We start from the raw sequence: 27,070 nt of genomic DNA on the forward strand, positions 1-27,070 counted from the left end.
AGGGAACCAGGCAGAGGGCCTTCTCAGTAGTGGCACCCGCCTTGTGGAACACCCTCCCACCAGATGTCAAGGAGAAAAACAACTACCAGACTTTCAGAAGACTGTTCTGTTGAGTCGCCAAAGAAATTCCTGTGCTCAGGGCTGATGATGATGATAATAATAATAATAATAATAATAATAATAATAATAATAATATTAAATTTCCAACAGAACAGCCCTGAGCACAGGAATTTCTTTGGCGACTCAAAAGAACAGATTCAAGTTCAAAGTTTTACTTACACAACAGAACACTCTAAAATACACCATGCATGAGGAATAATTCCTATAAAACCTTTTTCTATATAGCACTAAAGAAATGAACACAGCAGATTAATGGGCTGCTCAGAAGCCAACGGAGAGGGTCACAGGGGACGTCCCCCCTGGCTTGGTCTTCTCTCTCCTTTCTTAGGTCAAAAATTTAAATATACCCAGTGCTTTTTTCTGGCACAGGGGTACACACCCCTCTAAACATTTTGTGAATCTTAAGTTTGGCCTCATTGAGGGGCAGTATTTCAATATGAGTAGGGAAATGAGAGTACCCCTAAATATTTTTTTTAGAAAAAGCACTGAGTATATCATTCAGTCTACATTGTTGACATAGCCAGACTGTTACATCGATGATTTTGTTTGCACTGATGCTGCTGCAGGTGCAAGGTAACTTTCCCATGGGCCCAAACATTATCTCTGGTGGTTCCTCTTCCTTCGGAGATGGCATTAGGTTCAGCCCTAGTCATGCCATATTTGTTTCGAACTGGTTCTACTACAGTGGCCTGAGATAGTTTTTCATTCAACTTTACTTTTGTTTACGCTTGACTATACTCCATATATATTGCTATGAACAGGTCTTCTGTCTTCTTGTCGTTTATTGTGAGTTAGCATTCTTAGGGGAAATCCCTTTAATTCCCATTTAACTTCCCTTGGTTTTGTAATGTCAGCTGAACAAGCCATTCAGTAGAGCATAGTATACACAACAAACAAGGCCAAACATCTGAAGGAGTAGCTCCTTCCAGGTTGATCTGCCTAGCTGTTAAAATCGGCACAAAAGGTGACCCAGCCTAGGGCCATTCAGTGAAAGATACACTATTAGCACAAATAATCAATAAATAAAAGCATAAAATTAAAATAATAGACCTCTGAAATGTTACTCTTGGGGGGAATGTGTCTCTTTGTTTGGGGGGGGGGGGTTCCTCACCCTAGAGAGACTGGCTCGGCTTCAGTGTATTGAATTTGAGATAATAGTAAAATTTAAAAGCTGCTGATATTATTAGATTTATTTTATTTATTAAGGCCAGCTATCACATTCACTTAGCAGATTAGTTGTCCAGAGTGCCAAATCTCCATGAGGTTCCCCCACCCCACCCTGCCACTTTGCAAAAGCTTCAATTTCAGGAGCATGTACATATTTTGTGTTTGAGAGTGAGATAGAAATCTTACACAGTCTGGTACATATTTTCTGTACCTGTTTGTTCCCTAATTCCAGTAATAAGTGGAGAGTTCCTTTGCAGACAGGCACCCGATTCTGTTTATTTATTTAGTTAGTTATTAATTTATAAGATATATATATATGCTGTTATTTCATTTAAAATATCAAAGTGGTTTACAACAAAAAATACATTAAAAAACCAGTTTGAAATGAAACGAAGCCACCTAAAAAACAATGTAGTGGTTTCTACATGTATACTATGCAGAAGTATATCTGTTTGCAAATTGAAAAGCCAACAACAAGGATCTGTGAGTTTTCGGGGGAAATCTGTCAGCGAAGCCTATGTTTGAGAACAGTTGTTACATGGAATGTTAGGGTGTCATTTTTTTAAAAAGAAAAGAAAAAAGGAAAGTGAGTGGATGGATGGAGAGGGAATTGACCTGCTCAGGCCCCTAACAGCAGCTCATAGTGCCTTCAGCACTGTTCTCCAACCCAGTGCCCTCCAAATGTTATGCAGTACAACTCTCTTAATCTCTGACCATTGTCCATACCAGCTGGGACTGACGTGAGTGGTAGTCCAAAAAAATCGAGTGCACCAAGTTGGGGAAGGCTGACCTGGAGGTAGGATTAGACTGGGGTAACAGATTTGTTCAAGGATGTTTCAGGAAAATGGAAATTCTTCTTCAACCTGCTCCTTGCCACATTTCCCACTTTTTAGCAAAGGAGAGGCAGATGCAAATGTGATACAGAAATAACATTGAAGGAATAATGTTCTTAAAGGCGTGACAATTCACTCTTCTTCATTTTGTTGAAGTTGTTGTTTTTCCCCACATGTCCCACGTGTTTATTTAAATCTTTATTCATGCATTCAACAAATATTTATATACTGCTTGATTGTAACTACTAGGAGAAATTGATTTATTTATAAGGGATAGTTCCAGCTTACAAATAAATAATGGCTGCACTGAAGGGGAAGATCATAAGTAAAACATTTAGTTATAATGGAAATTCTGGGTTTTCTGTAGGAAATTCACAGCTGGGTGCCACTATAGTAGATGCATTGGATACCCTCTACATAATGGGCCTTCACGATGAATTCAAAGAAGGGCAGGAGTGGATAGACAATCACCTTGATTTCAGTGTGGTAAGTTGAACTTGTTGTATGTTGTCCAATTTCTTCCTATGTGAAGAAACATAGACTCATATAATTGTAGAGTTGGAAGGGCAGGAAATTTATTAGCTTGATCAAACTTCAAATACTCTTCTTCTTTCTAAAATGAAGCCTGTAAAAGAGCTGATTGGTATCTTTTGATGACTCGCAAACATTGTGTATAAATTTAAAAACAAAACTTTTCAACCTTTCCTCACAGGACTTGGTCTCCAAGCTTATCTAAGACATGTTGCTTTAATTAGCTGTCCTCCTTCCCTCAAGTGGGAAAAGGAAATTCTGGATGTAATGGTGGATTTCTGTTATTCACATGGTGCAAGCCCACCTCATGATTTTCTTGTCTTTCTACATCCTTGGTGCCATACTTTCTTCACTGCAGCCTGTGGGAGACAGAGAAGTTTTTCCTCTTCCAAGTTATGTTTCTTGGTCCCAAGCTTTTCCTAACAAAACAAACTGAATTCTCTTGCTTTGATGCCTTGATGCCTCTAGTTCTTTTGACTAATAGCAGAATAGCTTTTTCAGTTCCACAGGAGCGTGAGGGGAAAGGCCCTTCTTCCTCTCTTTTAATAACAGAGAGTGTGTTTTTCTGGTCCCAGAGGAGGGGCCTCCTTTCTTTTAGGAAGAGAAATTCAGTGTCTTCAAAGGAAATTTGGGACCTACAACACTGGCAATCACATTTCTATGAAAGAGAGACCATAGCAGGATGCTGGTTTGATGTTCAGCCCCCAAAAGAGACATGAGTAGCTTTTGTGGATGTAATCTCAGAGCCTCTCAAAAATTATAGAGAATTATTGGAGAACAGATGAGGTGCCTATCTTCTAAAAGGGGAAAAAGAGAAGACCTAGGTAACTACTGATGAGTTTGACATCAATACCAGGAAAGGTCTTGGAACAGATAATTAAGCAGTCATTTTGTGAGCAGCTGGAGAAGGATGCTGTGATGACTAACACCCAGCATGGGTTTCTCAAAAACATGTCGGGCCAGATGAATCACCTTTTGTTTTTCGATACAGGTACAAGCTTGGTAGATCAGGGGAATTATGGAAAGGTAATGTATCTTGAATTCAGTAAGGCTTTTGACAAAGTCCCCCATGACACTCTGGTAAAATATGGACTAGACAAGGTAACTGTTAGGTGAATTTGTAGCTGGTTGACTGACCAAACCAATAGAGCGCTCACTAACGATTCCTCACAATTCTAGAAAAAGGTGAGAAGTGGGGTGGCACAGGGGTCTGTCCTGCGTCCAATATTGTTCAACATCTTTATAAACTATGGATCAAGGGAATGCTCATCAAATTTGCAGATGACACCAAACTGAGAGGGAATATTCAATGCTGGTAAAGAATGAGTTGGGATTCAAGATGACCATAACAGATTGAGAAACATTGCCCACACTAACAAAATGAATTTCAGTAGGACAAATGTATGGCTGTAGACTTAGGCAGGAAGAACCAGCTACACAAATATAAGACTGGAGTACAGTGTCCAGTTCTGGGCAGCACAATTTAAGAAACATATTGACAAGCTGGAATGTGTGCAGAGGGAGGGTGACCAATGTGATAAAAAGACTGGAAACCAAGCGTTATAAGGAATGGTTGAGGAAATTGGGTATGTTTGGCCTGGTAAAGAGCGTTGTCAACATGGAAGATGGAGCAATCTTGTTTTCTCCTGCACCAGAGACGAGGGCCCGAACCAATGGATTCAAGTTACAAGAAAGGAGATTCTGACTAAACATCAGAAATAACTTTCTGACAGGAAAAGCTGTTCAATAATGCAACAGATTCCCACGAGAGGTGGTGGACTCTCTTTAGTAAGGTAAAGGTAAAGGGACCCCTGACCATTAGGTCCAGTCATGACCGACTCTGGGGTTGTGGCGCTCATCTCGCTTTATTGGCCGAGGGAGCCGGCGTACAGCTTCCAGGTCATGTGGCCAGCATGATAAAGCTGCTTCTGGCGAACCAGAGCAGTGCACGAAAAAGCCGTTTACCTTCCCACCGGAGCGCTACCTATTGATCTACTTGCACTTTGACATGCTTTCGAACTGCTAGGTTGGCAGGAGCAGGGACCAAGCAACAGGAGTTCACCCTCTTGCGGGGATTCAAACTGCCAACCTTCTGATCGGCAAGCCCTAGGCTCTGTGGTTTAACCCACAGCGCCACCTGCGTCCCACTGTTTACTTGGAGGTTTTTAAGCAAATATTGGGTGGCCACCTGCCATGTATAGATTCCTGCATGGCAACGGGTTGGACTAGAATGATGACCCTCAGGATCCTTTCTAAGTCTACAGTTCTGTTTCTGTATGAAAGCTCATTGTAACAGATTAGCCCCAGGATGGAAGATGTATTACACCCTGGATTAGAAAGAGTTAATCCACCTGACAGCGCATCTTAACTGACAGCGCATCTTTAGGAGGCGGGGTGGGGCCTGGTTTAAAAAGGAAGGAATAACCGTTTTGGCAGTTGGAAGAGGGGGAGTGTGGTGACGAAGAGGGAAGAAGAAGGGTGTGGGGCCAGGATAGTGGTGGTTTAGGTTAGTTTTAGGATAACTTGAAGTTAAAGTCTGACAGAGTTAATGTATAACTGTAACTAAGCTTGTAAACTTATGCATCGTTAAGAAAAGAAAAACCTATGTTCTCAAGAAAATAAAATTCATCTTTTTGTGCCAAAGAATATCGTCTTGGTTATTCCAGCAGCGTATTAATACTCACAGAGGTGAAGACTCAGAAAAGGGCAAAACTTACCTAAGGAAAAGGGGATAGTTTGTGTCCTAGAGTCACACAGGAAGGGCAGTATGGTAAAAACCTAGAGTGCCACAATTTTGCCAGGGTGATATGGCAGACTGATACAGTGGGGATCTGAGTTGAGGGAGTCCCTGTTCTGTAGGCAAGAGGTTGTTCTTTCAAATAGCCCTGAGTGTTTGTGAGATCAGGCCATGAAAGCTGGAATTACTCTCTTTACTGAGAAGCCCTGAATTGAGGGGTTTATTTTAAGGCGTAAGGAATTGAGTGGGGATTGCTTTACCCCTGTACCCTTTAGTCTCATAATCTATTGGCAACATCGGCGAGGGGGTTCGTCGCACTCATCAATCAGAAAGTGAATGACCAACTAGTTATAGTTCCTTAATTTTTTTTTTTTTTGATCTCTTGATTAAGAAACTGTGATTTTGAATACTTGGGGCATGGAAAACAAAGTGAGAAAGGATTTTGCTCACACCAGCTCTCTTGCATCTTGGCGGTTAAACTTTCCACCAAAAGTCAGATTTTATATCTTACGAAGAAGATTACTGTATATCCCTTGTATGCTAATGGAAGATTTTAGTTAGCCATTGCTTTCAGGTTGTGAAATATTTATAAAATGCAATTTGTTGTCTCTCCGTATAAAAGATATTTGGAGCTCTTGATATCTTTCCTGAATGGAGCTTTATGTACCACAGTTATGAGCCCAACACATTGTACAGATATGGCTATAAGAGTTTTATCTCTTATGTGAGATCATTTTTCACAAAATTAAAAAAGATGGCAGCAGTTCATGACTCCTATTAGCTTTCTATTAACAATACACCACAACACACCTGCAACTTACACACATCTCTTTTGCCACCTTGCTACTACAAGAAGGTGTGGGAGCCAAATTGCACAGAAAGTTGAAATCAATTCATAATAAAGTATGGAAGTTTAATGTATATGTGAAACAACACATTTGCAGACATTGTCCTTATTTTCATAATTAAGCACAGAATGTGAGCTTTCTTGATGTGAAAGGGCTCCTTAGCCAGAAAAGTATACTGTTAATTTGCATAGGAGGTAACACTAACTCTAAAACCTGTTCTGTAAAATGGGTTTATATCTCCAAAGAAACATTTACAGGAATACATTATTTAAAACAAGAAGTGCCACCCTAGGAATCTTCAGAAAGAAGGATAGGATACATATTTAATTAAAAAATAAATTCACTGTAATAATTTGTGATTAATCTACACACTCTATACTAATATCTAGCTTGTATCCTTTTTTTCTGTCTCAAGAATTCAGAGGTATCTGTCTTTGAAGTCAACATCCGCTTCATTGGTGGCTTGCTTGCGGCCTATTACCTTTCAGGTCAGGAGGTAAGTGGATTATAATATAATTGTTGAAATATGCGCAACCTTTTGCATAATTTCCTTAAAAAGGAACATAGGCTTGTTTTCTTGCTACTTCATAGGCCTCACTAATAGGTAAAGGTAAAGGTATCCCTGACAGTTATGTCCAGTCGCGAACCACTCTGGGGTTGTGGCGCTCATCTCGCTCTATAGGCCGAGGGAGCCGGCGTTTGTCCACAGACAGCTTCTGTGTCATGTGGCCAGCATGACTAAGCCGCTTCTGGCGAACCAGAGTAGCGCACGGAAACGCCGTTTACCTTCCAGCTGGAGTGGTACCTATTTATCTACTTGCACTTTGACGTGCTTTCAAACTACTAGGTAGGCAGGAGCTGGGACAAAACAAAGGGAGCTCACCCCGTCGTGGGGATTCGAACCGCCAAGCTTCTGATCGGCAAGCCCTAGGCTCTGTGGTTTAGACCACAGTGCCACAAACTCATAGCTGTAATCAGGAGCGATATGAATTTTAAAATTCCGTACAAATGCAGAAAACTCAAAATGCTGGGCATTGGCCACAGAAACCGTTCTCATTTTATTAAAGAGAGGCATTTAAATGAAATATCTGGAGCCAAAAGAGATTAAGGGGGAGTGCTCTAGTACTGTGGAAAACACATTTCTCCCCATGGAAACTAATAAAATACGTGTGAGGTAGTTTAAGTTTTATATTCAGGTTGCAGAATTTGGCACAAAATTTGCCAATAATTATGATGAGCATTTGTCACCCTGCCTGAAATCAGTTGTCAAAAATTGAGGTCTTAGTTGATGGTTTGCAGCAAGGTTTTAACTGCAGCATATGAAACAGATCATGAAAGATCTGCAGTGGGTACCATTCTGTATCTGGAGGATCACTTGCTCCCATATGAACTTGCCCATGTCTCATTAAGATCTTAGCTTGAGAGGTGCTCTGGGTGCCCCCAACCTCAGATATCCCAGATGGAGCAGGAGCAGGGCCTTTTCTGTGGTGGCACCCAGATTATGGAGAACTTGTTAGGGAACCTGCACTGCTGTCTTTTAAGTGCCAGCTAAAACTTTTTTATAAATTTGCTCTAGCCTTTCCCAAAATTTTATTTTTGTGTATAATTTGTGATCATTTATATTCATGTTGCTTTTACTAACTATTGAATATGTTTTGTTGTTGTGTTTTTAATTGTTTGTTATGAGCCATTTGGGGCCAATATCAGAATATGTATGGGATAGAAAAGATTTAAAATAACCCAACCTGCACTTTTCTATGCTTACTTGCGTAAGGACTTACTTCTAAGAAGATATGTATAAGATTGCGCAGAAAAAAATGGACAAGCGCTCAACTTCCTTTCTTGTGTTACAGGTTTTCAAGTTAAAAGCGGTCCAACTTGCAGGAAAACTTATTCCTGCCTTCAATACACCCACAGGGATTCCCTGGGCAATGGTGAATTTGAAAAGGTATGAGGAGAATGATAAAATAATAATAATAATAATAATAATAATAATAATTTATTTATACCCCGCCCTTCCCGGTTTAGAAACTGGGCTCAGGGCGGCTAACAATGAATATAAAGCATCAACCAAAAACAATGTAAAATACACATCAATATAGCATCATCAGGGCAACTGGCCAAGTTAGTCCTGCTAAGGCCAGTAAGGAGACAAGGGAAAATTTTGATGTGGGGACCCAGAAGGGTTTCTTCATAAAAAAGGAAAGGGAAAAGTGATAACAGATCAGGCTAAATTAAGGCCAGGCAGAATAACTCTGTCTTACAGGCCCTGCGAAAGGAGATCAGGTCCTGCAGGGCCCTAGTCTCATGGGACAGAGCATTCCACCAGGTCGGTGCCATCACTGGAAAGGCTCTGACCCTTGTGGAGGATAGTCCTGCTTCTTTAGGGCCTGGGACCCTTAAGCTGTTACTATTTGTGGACCTGAGGGTCCTCTGTGGGGCATACCGGCAGAGGCGGTCCCGTAAGTACGAGGGTCCTAGGCCGCATAGGGTTTTAAATGTCAAAACCAGCACCTTAAACCTGACCCGGTACTCAACCGGAAGCCAGTGCAGCTGGTAAAGCACTAGGTGAATATACTCCCATGGCAAAGTCCCCGTAAGGAGCCTCGCTGCAGCAGTTTGCACCCACTGGAGTTTCTGGGACAATTTCAAGGGCAGCCCCGCGTAGAGCGAGTTACAGTAGTCAAGCCTGGAGGTGACTGTCGCATGGATCACTGGCCAGGTCGGGGCAGGAAAGGTAGGGGACCAACTGCTTGATACGGCGCAGATGGAAAAATGTCGCCTTGACTGTTGTTGAGGCAAGAGGAAGACTGGAAATCAGGAGTAGCAAAAACCTATGTTTGGCCACTGATAGTAGGATGTCTCAATGCCTGCTAAGGGATTTTTCTGTACAATTAAATACCTATATGTGGTGTCTTTGGAGTCCGATGTTAGCTGTGCTATCATGTTGAGTAGTAGTGAAGTTTGGGGGTGATCCTTTCACTGTTGGTTCTTATTTCAAGCACACTTTTTTCCTTTGACTTGTGCTTATCTTCCCCAGTACTCTGTTGCTGATTGGTCTTTGCCTTTAACAGAAATAGATAAATTGCTAAACCTCTTCCTATATAGAACAATGCCAGTACCAAATATTTGTATATATTTACCCTTTAATCTTTTTTCCTGTCAGTTTCTAATGTGTTCTTTCTCTTGCCAGTGGTGTAGGTCGCAACTGGGGCTGGGCATCTGCTGGCAGCAGTATCCTATCTGAGTTTGGCACACTTCACATGGAATTTGTACACCTGAGCTACTTGACTGGCAACCCTGTCTACTATGATAAGGTTAGTTTTGTGCTCTTTCTGGTGTAATAAGAAGTGTGTAGATATTCATTGACAGTGACTATAAATATTGTTTTTATTATGTATTATGTGTTTTTATATTGTGATTTTATGTTGTGAACTGCCCTGAGACCTGCAGGTACAAATTTTAATAATAATAATAATAATAATAATAATAATAATAATAAGGAAATAATGCATATATTAAAATACATATACCATCCAGGACCATTAATTGATTGACAATTTATAATGAAATGGTTTTTAAAAGTCTGCCTAGTTCTTCAAAATTTGTTAGGGCACCAATTTAAACTTGTTTAATTGATGGAAGAGGATTTGATGTATTGAGACTAAGCTGTGATTATGATTTTTTTTTTTCATTTAGGTCATGCATATTCGTAAACTACTTCAAAAAATGGACCGCCCTAATGGGCTTTATCCAAACTACTTGAATCCAAGGACTGGGCGCTGGGGGCAGCGTGAGTACTTCCTCCACATTTATGTCAAATTGGATTATATCTATCTATCTACACCAGGCATGTCAAACCTGCGGCCCTCCAGATGTTTTGGACTACAATTCCCATCTTCCCCAACCACTGGTCCTGCTAGCTAGGGATCATGGGAGTTGTAGGCCAAAACATCTGGAGGGCCGCAGGTTTGACATGCCTGATCTACACACACACACACACACACACACACACAGGCACATTCTGAGACCCATTTCAGACATCCCAGCCCAGACCATAGTTTAGCCCAGACAGCCCCAAACTCGGCCTTCTAGCTGTTTTGGGACTACAATTCCCATCATCCCTGTTCACTGGTCCTGTTGTGGCAGTGGCCCTTTGGCTTACAACACTGTTAGCTAGGGATGATGGGAGTTGTAGTCCCAAAACAGCTGGAGGGCCAAGTTTGGGGATGCCTGGTTTAGCCATTGGGAACAAGCTTCATACTCTCATGCTCCATCCTCCTCTTTTATGTTCTTGTTTCCTGTATCATGTCCTGGCTAATAGTAATAATAGTTCTGCCTCTTTCAATGCACAATTGCACCAAGCTTTGATTTGGGGAGTTTGACTTCAGTAACTTCCAGGATTATGTATCTATGCTGCACAATGCAAGCTTCATTTATTAGTTTATGTAGATAGTTTCACAATCAGAACCAGCTTCTCCAAAGTATTGGATCCCAGCAGCAAGTCCATTAACTAAATTTTAGTAGTTCTTAGTTTCCCAAAGGAATTTCTAAAACACCCATGGAAGTAGAGGGCAAGGAGTCTACAGCTTTGCTGCATCCTCTGAAATTTTCTTTAGCTATGGCTTGATACCATACAGTGGCTTGAACATCTGATGTGGTGCTGCAAACAATGTCCTTACAAGTGAGTCTAAACCCAGGGGTCAGCAAACTTTTTCAGCAGGGGGCCAGTCCACTGTCCCTCAGACCTTGTGGGGGGGTGGACTATATTTTGGAAAAAGAAGAAGAACAAATTCCTATGCCCCAAAAGTAACCCAGAGATGCATTTTAAATAAAAGGACACATTCTACTCATGTAAAAACACGCTGACTTCCGGACCATCCGTGGGCCAGATTTAGAAGGCAATTGGGCCGGATCTGGCCCCCGGGCCTTAGTTTGCATACCCATGGTCTAAACCAGGCATCCCCAAACTGTGGCCCTCCAGATGTTTTGGCCTACAACTCCCATGATCCCTAGCTAACAGAACCAGTGGTCGGGGAAGATGGGAATTGTAGTCAAAAACATCTGGAAGGCCGAAGTTTGGGGATGCCTGGTCTATAAACAGTTGTCAAGATGGGAGACCCACCCACCCCCAATAACCTCAGCCTTTCCTGTCAGTGTTGTGGGACGAGCTGTGCTGAGCACTGTGATTTTTTTATGCACCTGCCATGCCTCTGGGTAAGTCAGCCTGCTGTTTAACCATTTGTGAGACTGCATAGAAATCACAAAGAGGAAAAACTGGTTTACTTACTTCTTTCCAGAGGGGCAGTTGGATTACAACAAAGTGTCTTGTGACGCCTTTAAGACATGGTATCTTGGCATATGCTTTTGTGGACTTGAGTTCATTTGTTTATATGTGTGAAGTGTATTTCTCGATTTCATACCTGCAGCTGAAGATTGCAGGTTGCTTACCTGTGACTGCAGTCCTTTGGTCATCTGTGCAGTCAGATAGCCTACCACCTCCTACACTCCAGATGCTGCTGTTCTCCTGCACTTCCTTATATAGATGCTGCAGTGGTCCAAAAGTAACTGAGCAGGAAAGTGCGAGACATGCTCCTGGAGCATGTGCACTGAGGATGGGAGTGGGTTTCCTGCCAGAATGTCTGTTGAACTCTAGAAAATTCTGAACATAGGTCAGTGCAAGGACAGAACCCATATGTTGTGACTACACAGATAACCACCTGAAAAAACCAGTCACCAGTAAGCAACTTACTTTTCTTTTGCTATGAGGTACATGCAGGGTGTTTTTAGCAGAAACTCAGGGAAACTGAGTTCCCTTTCTCTTTTTAAATTAAATACTTATTTTTTTGTCTGGGCGACCTGGAACAGATAAACACCCAATGCCTGAGCCAAAAACCCACCTATATTTGTAATCAGTAAAGTTGTGGCCATTTCTAACACAGATCATTGTCGGCTTGAGTTTATTAATCACATATTACATTTAGCCACTGCCTCAGGGGAGTGGGGTCACTGCGACTGGGTCTGCAATAAACTAACTTAACCAACCAACCAACCAACTAACTAACTAACTAACTAACTAACTAACTAACTGGTGAGTTCTCCCACCTTTTTCTCCAGAAAAAAAGCAATGGGTACATGTTCTGCATGTGGGGGTAGTTACTTTCTTCAAATCTGTCAGTCTGATGGCTTAATTCACTTTAAAAAGTCTTAAGGTTTTAAAAGATTTCCTTGATGGCAAAAGTTGGCTTGAAAAGAAACCAGCTTTATGCTGCTGACCCCAGCACACAAACCTCTGAAGAGATCAGAAAAGATTAGTTAACTCAAGAGTGAACATTGAGCAGTAATATGACCACAGTCCTGGAGAGCTTCCAGTGCAGATATTGTGGCCAAGTAGATAAGCTAAGAGCCAGTTTGCATATATACTGAGTCAGATTATTGATCCACTTGTCCAATATTGTGTTTTCTGACTGGAATCCAAGGTCTAAGGCAGCTTCCCTACTCGCCCCACTCAATCTTACTGTGTAAATTGAATAGGAACAGTCAAGTAATATAATTTTAATATGGAATGAAATGAAAAGCCCACTTTGCTGTTCCGTGATTGGCACGTTATGTGAGATGCTTCTCAGGTTTCCCAATATGTAATTGTGTGTTCCATCATGGGTCTGGGATTAGGCATTTAAGTTGTTGTGTCAAAAACACGTTGCAAAGCTAATCAGTGATGGGAAAAGGAAATCATTTTCCATGTCAGTGGTGTAAGATGAATTGTGATGCAAAATAAGTTATTTTTAGCATACCAAATTCTTAAACCACAGATTGATGGAGACAATTTTTAAAACAGGTGCTTTTCCAGACTTGAGGGTTATTTCCAGCTAGGTTTTACAAAATCGGTCATGTTCATTCATTTCACTGAATCTACTTTGAGTATGAGTAATATTTGATATAATTCTATGGAGTTTGCCCTGGCAAATCTAGGTAGTACTGCCCACACCAAATTTTACCCTCTTTCTCCTTCTTTGTTGCAGATCACACTTCCATGGGTGGATTGGGAGACAGTTTCTACGAGTACTTGCTGAAAGCATGGTTGATGTCAGATAAGATGGACATGGAGGCAAGGAAAATGTATGATGATGCTATTGAGGTGATTATAGTGCATTGCTTTCCCCCCTTCCCTACATACAGAACGAGAATGTCAATTTTAAAAATGTTTCTCCCCTTAAAATGCAAAGGATTATTTTGTTTCTAACTCTTTTTAGGGCAGCAAGATATACAATATGTACAGATATACCGTCTTGATTCAGTTCTGAAGCTGGTGTTATAAAACTGTGGAGCTCCCCATTTTGAACACAGTTTGTTAGCTGCATATTGTGGACTAACAGGAGTTTTATAACCCTAACCCACCGCACCACTCGAACCTGTTTTTGCAGACTCAGGCAGGCAACAAAAGCAGGCTTATTAAGCTCTTGCTGGCTGCCGAGCTGTAGCCAGAATTCTACATTTGGTAGATCAGAAGTTGTGCAGACCTGCAGTAAGCACTATATTTATACAACTGTGTAAATGCTGTGAGAACTGGATTGTGATTCCCTACCCTGAATTGTTTCAGCAGTATTGTAACTGAACAAATACTGGCTGACATTCTGGATCAGACTTCCCAGACTTGTCTTCTACACGTTGCATGCGAGCAAAATATTGCAGTTCTATAGATTCCTACCATCACTGCAGTGTCAGAGTAGCTGTTGACTTGGAAACCTCTAAAAAGTGTCATTTGCCAATATTAGCATTAAAAGTTGACAGAAGGAAACACCAGCCTTTACTGAGCACTGCTTCCTTCTGCTATGACTATTTGAAAACAACAACCCACTACTAGTAGAATCTGCCCCCACCTTTACATTATAAGTAAAATACAGACCTGCTTCCAGAACTTCAACATCCACATGGAAATGCTCCTCCTAGCTTAGAGTTTATAAATTTTGTGAGCAGAGAACAGTTCTTGAGCCAAGATTTTCAACCAACCCCTTGCTCAAATAGGTTACCTTTTCTTAGTGAAGTTCCTTATTCTGGTACACTACCTTTAATTCTAAGTAGGTTTCATGAATATGCTTGCTTTTAAAAGAGAGAATACCACCCACTGGTCTGTGTTGCTTTGTGTGTGTGTAAAAATCAGTGGTCTTGTAAATAGAAATGGAAAGCTAACTCTCTCTCTCTTGGTATATGGATTTGCATTGTTCCCAGTAAATGTCCAATAATCCTGATTTGTTGAATTTCCCTTGAAGTAAGAAGCCAGGAAAGTTTTTAAGCAGAGGTTGAATGGTCATCTGTCATGTATGATCTAGTTGAGATTCCCCTTTAACTCTACTGTTCTGTGATTCTATTATTCTAAGTTGGAGTTTGTCTTACAGCAGCTTGTATGCTACTCCAAATCCCATGTGATGTGCAAAGTGCTCATGTCAGTATTTGTGAATTTAATGGCTGACAGCACAATATTAACTATGTCTACTCAGAGTTAAGATCTACTGAAGTCACTGGAGCTTACTCCAAAGTAAGGGGGGAAAGAATAGGATTACAGCCTAATCTGCATTTTTTAATTGTGTTTGGATAGTATGATTTAGGACCCTGAGTGTTGCACTGCTAGGCTGAAGGAGTCAGAAGGCCCTAGTCAAATAGAATAGCCTTATCTGGACTACATCTCCCATCATGGCTAACTATTGGCCATACTGGCTGACCATTGGCCATATTGGTTGGGCTTATAGGAGTTGGCATTCGACGACATCTGGAGGATGCTAGGTTGGGGAAGTGTGGAATAGATGATCTATTAATCTTTTTTCAAGAAAAGCTGCATCGAGGGTCTTTCCACTCACCTATGTACACACATAGGGACACGGGTGGCACTGTGGTCTAAACCACAGAGCCTAGGGCTTGCTGATCAGAAGGTTGGCGGTTCGAATCCCCACGACGGGGTGAGCTCCTGTTGTTCGGTCCCAGCTCCTGCCAACCTAGCAGTTCGAAAGCACGTCAAAGTGCAAGTAGATAAATGGGTACCACTCCGACGGGAAGGTAAACAGCGTTTATGTGTGCTGCTCTGATTTTGCCAGAAGCGGCTTAGTCATGCTGGCCACATGACCGGAAAAACATCGCCTCCCTCAGCCAGTAAAGTGAGATGAGCGCTGTAACCCCAGAGTCGTTCGCGAGTGGATTTAACTGTCAGGGGTCCTTTACCTTTACCTTTAATGTAGATGCACCCCTCTGAAAAACAAACCCACACCTCCAGTGTAATAGCTCTGTCTCTGGAGAAGAGCGGAGGAGAATGAAGGTGTGACTCGCTAAGCTATGCCTCTGCTCTTCTCCTAACCCACACCTCTAATTCTGTGGGACATGGTGATGCAGGATAAATGCTTAACTTCCATCATGCATGACAGAGCAGGAACTAGGTAACTTCTTTCTACTCTCTCTCCCTCCCTCCCTTTACAAAGAGGTAAGTGGCTACTTAACTCTTGTCTTGTTGAGGACTCCCATCCTGTAAATCATTGTTATTCATTTGTACCTATGTGGCTCATTGAGTGTTTTGCAGGAGAGAAAAGACTTGCTTGGAAAGACAGAAGTCTGTGTGTGTGTGTAAAAATTAATGCAAAGCATAAAGGATGCACTTGTGATAGTGAATATTTTGAATATTTGAAGTAACTAAAGCTTTTCTGTTTCTTCTTATAGGCCATAGAGAAGCATCTTATCAGAAAGTCCAGTGGAGGCCTAACTTTTATTGGGGAGTGGAAGAATGGCCACCTTGAGAGAAAAATGGGCCATCTCACATGCTTTGCTGGAGGATTGTTTGCTCTTGGAGCAGATGGTTCCCGAGATGATAAGGCTGGACACTACCTACAGCTTGGAGCAGAAATTGCACATACGTGCCATGAATCATATGACAGGACAAGTAGGTATCCTTTCCTGTTTTAAGTTATGGGTGGCTTTTTCCCTTAATACTTACTAATGGTAATGAGGCTATATTTGGAGCAATTTTGAAAGTACATGAAAATGTGGAGAAAATAAACTGTGTAGGAGATTATTATTTTTTAGCTCATGCCCTTTGAGCTTGAATGGTGAATATGACGTGTGCATTTAAACTTTGTTTTGCCAAGAGAGAAAGCTGCATAAAAACACCATCAGTTCTTGGTAGTCATGAATTGTGTGAAAGATAGAAAAGGAGGTTATTAAATTACACAATAAAATCCTGTAACAGTTCAAACCAGTAGGAGTATTCTTATTGTTGGCTTCAAACAATTTAACTGGATGATGAACATAAAACTATATGCTACACGTCTTTGTAAGGTGAGAAATTATCTATATTTGAGTTCATTTTAACTGTATTTTTATTGAAGCTAGTAGCAAAATCTAGATTATCTAAAATTGTGTTTTACATTTACCATGCGTAGGAAAAAATGAAGCCTGCATCTCCTGGAGTCTAACACTTGTTATGACTTACTCATAATTACAGTTCATAACACTCTGACATTTATCCCCAGAAATAAAATATGTTTTTGCCATAGTTATCTCTATGAGAAGCAGCCTTTAATAACTTAATCTACTTAGTAGATTTCATTATTCAGTTTAAGAGCTATAGATGTCAGTTTCATGATTTTTCAGTAACCTCAAATTTCCTTTTACACCAGGTTTTTAAAACAAGCTTCTTGAGTAGTGAATTCTGTATTCTTAGTAAAGGAAACATATAGTTGTTCAATATATTCAGTATTAATTCTACAACTGTGTGCACATTCATTGTTCTTTCAGTGGATTTTAGGGTGTTATCATGCTGGCCTGGAAAAGGCCTGGACAAATTTGCAAGAACTGTTACAAGTGCTAGTAAGCACAAAGTACCCGTATATTCCGACGTATAAGATGACAGGGCGTAGAAGACGACCCCCAGCTTTTCCAGTTAAAATATAGAGTTTGGGATATACTTGCCGTATAAGAAATACGACCCAGCGTATAAGACGACCCCCGACTTTTGAGAAGATTTTCCTGGGTTAAAAAGTAGTCTTATACGCAGGATTACAGTACTTGTGAGCGTTAAAAACAAACATAGAGTAATATATGTTATTAGCATATTTGATATATAATTTCCATAAATAATAATTATTTTTCATGCTTTTTATTAGTTTTCTTACTTGCTGAACAAACACATACAATAAAGTAATAAAAATAATAAAATGACAACAACAAACACAAAAAACAAGAAACATGCATACAACCATAAATCCATAAGTCTTTACCCATGGACTTATGTCACCATATTCTTTATTCCTAATTCCTTTTCTTCTCTGACAGACTTCCATCTTCCTCAAAGCACATCTGTTTTATCTAGTTGTTAAACTGCTTCTTTTATCATTTCATCATTTCTGCTGTTTTCCACATCCTAATAACCCATACCGGTATTATGGTTTGTGAAAATTAATCAAAGCAAATCCAGGTTTTGACTTGGGGACACTTTTTTTTAAAAGTAATCTCTATAAATTTCCCATTCCTTTTGGAACTTTCGGTTAGGCCGTCTCCCAATTTTCTCTTGTCATTTTTGCCAATTTCCATAAATAAACCATTAAATGTTTCTCCCCCTCTGCCTCTTTCCTCTGCAGCATTAAAATTGGGTCCTGAAGCTTTCAAATTTGATGGTGGTGTGGAGGCAGTAGCAGTACGGCAAAATGAAAAATACTACATTTTAAGACCAGAGGTGATAGAGACGTATTGGTATATGTGGCGATTCACACATGATCCGAAATACAGGCAGTGGGGCTGGGAGGCAGCGCAGGTAACAACAGAATGCTTTTCTGTGTGGAAGTCAAAATGTTTAATGGCAACCTCTCACTGATGAAGTGTGATGAATATTATGTTGCTGCATAGTTGTCTGTTTTACAAGCAGAGACATAAATGCACATATAGGAGAAATGACAAATAGCAGTATATAGAAACATATATCTAAGCATATAGAAGAACCTTTGTTGAAACAGAACCAGCGTGGCTTCTGTAAGGGCAGGTCCTGTCTCATGAACTCATTAGAGTTCTTTGAGAGTGTCAACAACCATATGGCTGTTTTATTGGCTGTTTTTTTGGTAAATGCTAAACAATGAAGACAGAAGGCAGCACATGAGACCCATTATATGTTTTTCTTTTGTCTCCCTCTTTAGCCCCCCCCCCAAAAGCCCCTAGAAAATTGGGGTGGACTCTCCTGAACAGTGTGGGTTGCAGTGGGAAGAGATAATCATGAAATTGGACAGAAGCACCTTGCATGAACCATCTTCACATTGCATGCTTTATGCAACAAAGCTTTGAGTAGTATTCTGGGGCAATCAAATGTTTTTTTAAAAAAAGAACAAGTTTATTAATCAATTTAAAACATGACATGGGGCAATCAAATGTAATAGCATAAATGAAGTACTAGTACTAGTGAAATAATTAGAGGAGCAAGAGTCGTCTCATAACTTGCAGTGAACATTTCTGCTTACCTTATTACGTTGTTGCTGATTTTAAAAACAGTCCTCTACAAAAAAATTACTAGGAATTTGGGAATTCCATATTTTTAATGTCCTGCAAGAACAGATTAAATGCAAGAACATATTAATGGACATTTTGACTATAATATTTCACATATTGTTATCCCGCATACAACTCCCTCAGCTACCAAATTGTTATCTTTCTTGTCATAACTGTGAATGAACACCCCGTGTTCGGTCTTGTTTGGCCCTTGCTGTCTTCATCACTATATGGGTAGGTAGGATTCCACGGTTTCGCAATAGAATGTGTTAACTAGGTGCAGCAGTGAAAAGGTGTCTAGTAGAACACTCATTCTGTTTCCCCCACCCCCCATATAGGCCATTGACAAGTACTGTCGAGTGAGTGGTGGATTTTCTGGGGTCAAGGATGTCTACTCTTCAGCTCCTACATATGATGATGTGCAGCAAAGCTTCTTCCTTGCTGAAACCCTAAAGTAAGCAGATTTTTCTTCTTGATAACTTTCTTGGAATAGAATTGTTGCCTATTTCATTATTGTTTTCTTAGGTAAATTGCAATTTTTTTTGGTAAACCACACTGGAATCTATTTTGATGAATGGTAATATAAATGTTTTAAATAAATGTAACAATTGGAGTCAACAAATGATCTATTGATGGGATGAATGGCAGCGGTACACCCACCAGAATGCAAGATGTAAGCACAAAGACCACCACAGTGTACCTAACGTAATAGAAAGGGTATCAAAATAATAAGTATTAGTGACAAGACAGATGTACTGTTTCTGTGATCCTGAAGGTTTGCAACATTGACCTTGTTACTAATTATCATTTACACCAGGGGTCCCCAAACTTTTTCAGCCGGGGGCCTGTGCTGGGCCGGACTATATTTTTGGGGGTGGGGTGGGGAGCCGAAATCCTATGTGCATTGAACATACTGCATTTGGTGCACAAAAAACAGGAAAACAATACAATATTTAAATTTAAGATAATGATTTTAATCATAAAATAATAAACACAAAATAATATTTAAAATAAAACAACACCATACAGAGCCCCGCCAGGAGCCCGCCAGACCCCAGCGGCCCTAGCCGCTTTCCCGCTCACCTCCGCCTGCCATATTTGGAGCGCTCAGGCTGAGCGGCAGCGATGGGGCCGGGGCTGGGGCTAACGGCAGCCTGACCGGGACTGGGGGTGGGCCAGGGGCCTGGGTAACATCGGAGGAGGATCCCAAAGCCAGCTCTTTGAGGTGATCCAGGCGCCGAGAGCCGCAAGAGAGCGGCAGCGGAGGGGGCCATCCGGGCGGCCGCGGTAGCGGCTGCAAGAAACAGAGCAGAGGGAGAGGTGGCGGCGGCTATCCGGGCGGCCACGGCAGAAAGAGAGGGGAGGCGGAGGCGGCTATCGGGGCGGCCGTGGTAGCGGCCGCAAGAAAGACAGCGGAGGGGGAGGGGGAGGGGGCGGCGGCCATCCGGGCGGCCGCAAGAAAGAGAGCGGAGGGGGAGGCGGTGGCGGTGGCGGCGGGGCCATCCGGGCGGCCACGGCAGGGGCCTCAAGAAAGAGAGCAGCGGCGGGGGAGGCGGCGGCGCCAGGCCATCTCCTCTTCAAGCGGCGGGTCGGGCCAGCCCGGCTCCGGCGGCGGGAGCGGCAGCGCGGCTAAGCAGCTGCGTAGGGAGTCGCAGAAGGAGCGCTGAAACACACAAACACACACACACACACACAACACTTATCTGTGTCTTGCAGCAGGGGCTGCTTGCGGCGGAGGGTGGAGCGGCAGCAAAGAAAGGGGTTTCTCCGGCTGGCTCTGCTCTGGTAAGAAGCGGCTGCTGCAAATGGCGATCAGCCAGCTTAGCACAGCCCCCTTCCTCCTGTACATGTGCATCTGCTGCCCACCCATTGGCTGGGGCCTGAAGCACTTCGACTTTTTGATTGGCTGCTACTGGCCAGCCACAATGAAGGAGGGGGGAAATGGCGACAAAGGGGGGGAAATGGCTCTCGGCTCTAAAAATTTTTTTTAAAGTGCAGGATGGCCATGCTGATCCCCAGACCTTTTGCGGGCCGGATTGGCAGGCCAATTGGGCCGCATCCGGCCCACGGGCCGTAGTCTGGGGACCCATGATTTACACTATTATATGTTAAATAGTCTCTGAGTCCCTTTTTAAAAAGGTTGTCTTCTGTAACACATGTTTACATCCTGTTTACTGGTGGATATTTTATAGTGTCAGGCTATAGGTGTGTTTTACCAGGAGTTTGTTTTTGTTTTCTACTGACTGGATTCAAACATCACACTAAAGGTTGGCTTGGCTCAGACAAACCATAATTAACGTTAACCACAGCTGATTAATGCTTTGTTGGGTCAGAATAACAAACCATGGTTAATCAAGCACTGAAGTAAAAGCTTCCAAACTTTGTATTCACATCATGATTTAGCATGGCATTTGTTTTTTTACTGCAATGCAAAAATAAATTACAAATGCTATTTACCCTGCCAATGGTTACCCAAGGGGAAATGGTGTTTAGTCAAGGCAGTATTTTTGAGATTGTTGTGTATTTTACATAAATAAGTACCAAGGCCTTATGGATTATTTTCCATATGCGGAGGGGGAGTAGTTATGAAATATAGTGGTAGACTTTCTTTAAAAAAAAAAAAAAAGATTGTGGGGAGGATTCCCATTGGCAATAAATGAGGTTATTGTGTACTGTACTGCAACTGCATTATTGAATAACGTGTTTACCCCAGCGTGTTAACTTCAGAGATTAGGAAATAATCATGACTTGAAAAACATTATTCTGAGTGAAGAATTCTGTGAAATATTTTAGTCTACAGTCATACCTCAGTTTAAGTCCGCTGCAGTTTGAGTACTCTGTGGACCCAGAAGTGCTTACTTCCGGGTTCCGTGGTGTGCGGATGGGCAGAAGCAATCTGCGGATCGCGCGGATGCACAGAAGCAATCTGCGCGGCATGCGCAGAAGCGCTCTATCAGTGCTTCGCGCACACGCGGAAGAGGCACTCCGTTTAAGTACTGCTCGGGGAGCGAACGGTTCCCCGGAACCAATTGCGTCCTTAAACCAAGGTACCACTGTATAGCTAATGTGTCCCTTGCTTGAATACTCAGATCATTTTGGCTTTCTGAGCTGGGTCTTAACGATTTGTTCTTTGAGTCTTATAAATAAATACTTCCCAGGTGGTAGCATATATTATCAGATAACGTCTCTTAGAGGTCTGAAAATGAAAGGTCTCAGTTCATGGGTGTGCATTTGAGACTTACAGGCCAACACCACACTTTTCACTAAGGCTAATGAGCACGAGGCTGGCATTTCACTACAGCCAAATGGAATTAGTTCACGTTAAATTCATAACATTTCAGTCTTGAAAATGCAGTGACAATCCAGTTATTGCAAAGAGAACACTTCTGGCAATCATGGCAGTGTTATTAATTTTGGTGGTTAAAATCTGAATCATAAGATTGAGATTATTATTTTAAAAAGTATTTGAACAAAAACTAGACAATGAATCCATTAAAACATTTTGCTCCATTATAAAATGCACAGTTAATTGAGCAGAAGAGTTAAAATAACCATCATAATTTTTTAAAAGCAAGTACTTATTTAAAAAAAGATGGATGGTGAGAACCATCCTAGAAGCATTCCGTCCTATATGAGATACGGGGGAATGTTTCTTTTATGATAGCACCTGCTCTGATTACATTCCTGCTTCATTTGAAACAATAGTATTTTCTCTTTCAGAACAGTTGTTGCAGTTCGTATGCAAATTATAGAATTTATAGAATTTCATTTGATTAAGTGATCTGCTACAACTTCTTTAATGGGTGATACTTTAAACCGTAAAGTCCTTAATTTTTCTGAGGTTATCTAACTTAGACCAGGCATGGTGACAAACCTTCTGTTGCTCATTCCAACTTGTTTTCTCTCTCTCCTTTGACAGGTATTTGTATCTGCTGTTCTCCAATGATGATCTCCTACCTTTGGATCACTGGGTTTTTAACACAGAAGCTCACCCCTTGCCTGTTTTACATCTAGCCAACACAACACTTTCAGGAAATCATGCATATCGATAGAAACTATTCCAGGACAAGGACAAAATACTTTGTTTTAGCTGTGTTTTGTTTACATGGACCACTTCAGACTTAAGGCTTGAGAGAAGACTGGCGTTGTTTAATTAATGAATAACTTTGAATGAAGAGAGGATCAAAACTGCACTCTTAAGCATGTACATAAATTTAAAAATTCCATTTTATACATGACCAAAACTATCGAGTGCAGTGTATGTCAGCGAAAGACCTTGTATATTTGCAACTGAGAAGGTGGAGCATGGTGTTTTTAAGAATTCGAAGCCCATGGGAACATGTTTCGTGCCCTATGACAGGAGTGAAGTGGAACTGCTACTACTGACCTTCGAAGTGAGCAATCTCCTGCCCAGATGATGTGGATTCCTGATATTACGTCATTTGGTTTTTCTTTTGATGATGGCATGAGTGAAACAATGACAGGCAACAAAAGTGCACTAATAGCACCTAGAGTTGAAATTCCTCTACTCCTGTTTAGAATTTTCTACTTTTCATCAGTCTGTCCAGACTGGCAGCCATTCCCAGTGCCTCTCAGACCCTTGCCTATTTTTATGATTCTTGTTATTAATAATATTGATCAACCATTTGTTCTTGTAGTATTGTTCATCAGTAAATGAGATATGAAAAGGATCAGCAACTTCTCTCGGTTTTCCTTTTAGGATTTGGAAAGCTTCATTCACTGCAGCGTTGCTTCTTACACTATGACAAAACTGCCCAATGCATCTACCACTTGGTCAAGATTCCCTTCAACTAAGTTGCAATAACGCAGCATTTGTCCATGAAGCCTGGAGTTTCATTAAACTCTCACTTTTTTATTTGTATATTATTCAGAAATGGAAGAACTATTCTGTAAGAGATGTTACGTGGGTATAATGGTGCTTGGTTTTTGGATCTTTTGGTACAGCGGAAGTGTGAGGATGAGTTTGCCATCCTTCACTTATATAATAGAAATCCTACCACTTGATTTCTAAGCAACTGGAAACATAACACTTACTGGAGTGTACATGATAGTAGACAGCAGATCAACAGAAAAGTTTGCGTGAATTATACTTTGCAATGCATCCTTGTCATTACTAAATGCAATTGATAACAATTTGGGTTAGAAATGGCTCCTTTCCTGTCAGGTCCCCCACCCCACTTCAGTTAAAAGAGAACCATTAAGTATTTGGGCGGGGGTTAGTTGGATATTTAAATATTTTGTATGACTATTTTTCATGTACGTTGGAATCTGATTTCCTGGTGAACGCAGATTACAAGCATTTATTTCTGTTGGTATGCATCCCTTTTAAAGAGTGCTGAAATCCAAAAATGTTGACCAAGTTATCCCATTGGGACCTTACTGTGCCTCAAGGACAGCCGATCTGTAACTCAGCACACCATTTTAACTAGGCAACTGGTAACAAACCTAAGATCCACTTGTGGTGGAATATAAGTTAAATATTTAACATATTGGAATCCCGAGGATGGAGATCACTACCCACTTTGCACTGGTACAGTACAGCTGGGCCTCTGGCCAGGATCATGCTGCATTCTAATGTGAAACCCAATATATGTGCATGTCTCTAGCCCACATAATTGCAGAGTTAAATCTAAAACTTCATGGTATATTTACAGTAGAGAAAGGTGGAATTCTAGACCTCAGGAGGTTGAGTTATTCCTTGCTTAGCACAACTACTTGACAACCCCATGGTCTCCACTCCCATGTTGCCCCCCCCAAAAAAATCCTGTTTTTTACATTTCTGCATCCTAATGTTTTCTTCATGCTCACTTTTCCTTTCCCAGGCCCCCAATAAATTCAAAATTCTAATTCTGCATGCAAAAGACAACATATGCAAATCAAAATCATGTGCTGTTTTTGAGCTGTAGCCCGGCAATAGAATTTGGAATATTAGCATAATGTTGGAAATTGCTCTCCATATGCTGCTTATACTGTGTTTATTGAGCCTAAGTCTTGGAACATTGATAATATTCTCATCGAAATCAGTGGCAAAACTGTATGATGCATGGATATCCAAAGTGATTGTTTTGTTGAAAAGTAAAAATTGAAGGGGCTAGAATGGTTTTCAGCCTAAGTAGAGTGGAATAGGGCTTTGTATTAGGCCGAATACGGTAGTTTTCAGCCACTTCCTGTACATGGAAACAGTGCATACCCATGCTGGTATTACATTACTGCTAAATTTGTCTTTCCTAAAACATTTATGTGCAGCAGATAGTAATCTTCATTTTAGAGCAGAACTGCACAAACAATAGTGTCATTGTTGGGAATACTTAGGTGGATTAACTGGTTTTGTTTGTTGAATAGCTGGCAGTGTGCTGGCAGTCTATCATCCCTCCATGCTTATTTTAAAACTTTTTCAGACCACACTGCATGCAGTTTCTTTCAGTTTTGAGTTTGCTTCTTTACCCCACCCCCTTACTGGTTTCCAAAGTGCATGAGTATATTGATTAAAATGGGCCTGAGCATCTGGATCCACTGGTAGATCTGAGATATTTGTAATGTAGCCATTTTTGGCCATGCAACAGTAATAGATCTGCAACAGTTTCTGGCATCTGTTTTTTTTATTAAAAAAAACAACCAAAAGCAGCAACAAATAGATTTCTCATTTTACTTTTCTAAATTAGGCTGTTGAAGCAAAGAAAGCTTGGGGAAGATTAAGAGTAGATTTTTTAAATGTGAAAGGCCTGTGGGCTCTGTTCTACTGCTGCAAACAAATTCCTGTCCCATGCATGTGCTCAGAGGCTTCCTGTTTTAAGTGTATATACCCCCCCCCACACACACATATTTTGCATGGGTCTTCAGAGAAGAAGACACAAATCGAACATTGTGACAAGTTAAACCAGCTGACGTGGAATATAGGGCAGAGCCAACCCGTGAAATAGTGGACATTAGCAACCCACAGAGCCCCATAGATCTGCTGCCCCTGTTCACTTGCTGTCTCCAAGCAAGTGAGCAGTGACAGGAAAAAGGAGCAGGCCAGCAGCCTCAACCTGCCTCTCCCTCTGGGCAGTGCTGCAGCATGGGCCTAGAGCAGGCATCCCCAAACTGCGGCCCTCCAGATGTTTTGGCCTACAACTCCCATGATTCCTAGCTAGCAGGACCAGTCGTCAGGGAAGATGGGAATTGTAGTCCAAAACATCTGGAGGGCCAAAGTTTGGGGATGCCTGGCCTAAGGTTAAGCAAATCGCCAGTAGTGATAAGGAAGAGAGTGGTGGGAGGAACTATTTCAGGCCTCTTACCCAAACCCTGCCCCTAAGCATCAAGCTGCATCCACTTAGCCCTAATAATGTGGGGTATGTTCCAGCAACATATTGGGGGGGACAGGAAGAGGAATAATGCTTGCCTTCTGAAAAAATTGAAATAATTTTTTTCTCCCAAGATTGAGGGTTGGGTCTGAGGATCACCCATGGAGAGCTCTTTTATGACACAGGTTAATCCAATACTACAATCACCAAAAATAGAAATTGGAAGTTCAGCATAAATAAGTACTCCAATAATTCATAGTCACTCAAGTTAATTGTGACTTGTGCGGCTATTCGCTGAAAACCAAAAGCTGAATGAAATTACTATAATTGCTTTCCAAGCATCCTTGAAACTAATTACCTAATTAGTATTTAATGACTTAAGGCAAGTACTTCTGTTCCATTTTAAAAGAGTGGTTTAAAATTAGATTTTCCACTTGTTATAATCGCTAGTAATTTGAGTTTTACTTCTGCACACTGCTTTTGCATCAGGAGGGGGGAAGCATTGTGTGTCTCTACAAGTTATTTTATATTCTTCAGAACATACAACACCCCACCCTAAAAATAAAATACTTGTCCCAATTCTAGAGGGAGAGGTCAGGGACAGAATTATATAGAGCCAGAAATGGAAAGTCTGAATTCATGCCTGCCGATTTGCTTTCCTATCTCTCACTGTGCCTTGAGTTATAAAAGTGCTGCTTGCATTTGTTGCTTTGGTAAGTCTGCTACATGAGGTGAACTCATTGCCATGAAATATGTCAAATTTTAAATCCTAAGCCACTTCAGAAAATTTCACTAATCAAATGCAATGCCATTTTCCTCTTGTTTGGCCATGCAACAAATAGAATATGTTTGCTTCATTATTGAGTTTATCACAGTATTTGGTTTTGGGAGTTTTGAGAAGCTCTCCCTTCTCAAGCTTTATAAGGTACAGAGACAACGACTCTATTATAGTTTGTGTACCTTCTTGACAACCATGAAGTGTGGCTCTTCAAGTCTGGCTTCAGTGGACTCTTGATT

General features: G+C 41.2%; 1 protein-coding gene across 1 annotated transcript in view; it reads left to right on the forward strand.

Annotated features, from left to right (window-relative positions):
• The window catches only part of MAN1A2 (mannosidase alpha class 1A member 2), a 40,981-nt gene extending 17,541 nt beyond the window's left edge, over positions 1–23,440 (forward strand). Inside the window, exons 4-13 of the mRNA XM_035140789.2 lie at positions 2,488–2,606; positions 6,652–6,732; positions 8,090–8,184; positions 9,430–9,553; positions 9,936–10,029; positions 13,259–13,374; positions 15,939–16,158; positions 17,855–18,027; positions 19,088–19,203; positions 22,669–23,440. Of these exons, the coding sequence (XP_034996680.1) occupies positions 2,488–2,606; positions 6,652–6,732; positions 8,090–8,184; positions 9,430–9,553; positions 9,936–10,029; positions 13,259–13,374; positions 15,939–16,158; positions 17,855–18,027; positions 19,088–19,203; positions 22,669–22,801 (1,271 nt within the window). The 3' untranslated portion in view covers positions 22,802–23,440. The remainder of the gene's footprint in view (positions 1–2,487; positions 2,607–6,651; positions 6,733–8,089; positions 8,185–9,429; positions 9,554–9,935; positions 10,030–13,258; positions 13,375–15,938; positions 16,159–17,854; positions 18,028–19,087; positions 19,204–22,668) is intronic.
• The last annotated feature ends 3,630 nt before the right edge of the window (positions 23,441–27,070 follow it).

Source organism: Zootoca vivipara, chromosome 16, assembly GCF_963506605.1.
Source record: "Zootoca vivipara chromosome 16, rZooViv1.1, whole genome shotgun sequence".
In the NCBI taxonomy this organism is placed as follows: Eukaryota; Metazoa; Chordata; class Lepidosauria; order Squamata; family Lacertidae; genus Zootoca; species Zootoca vivipara.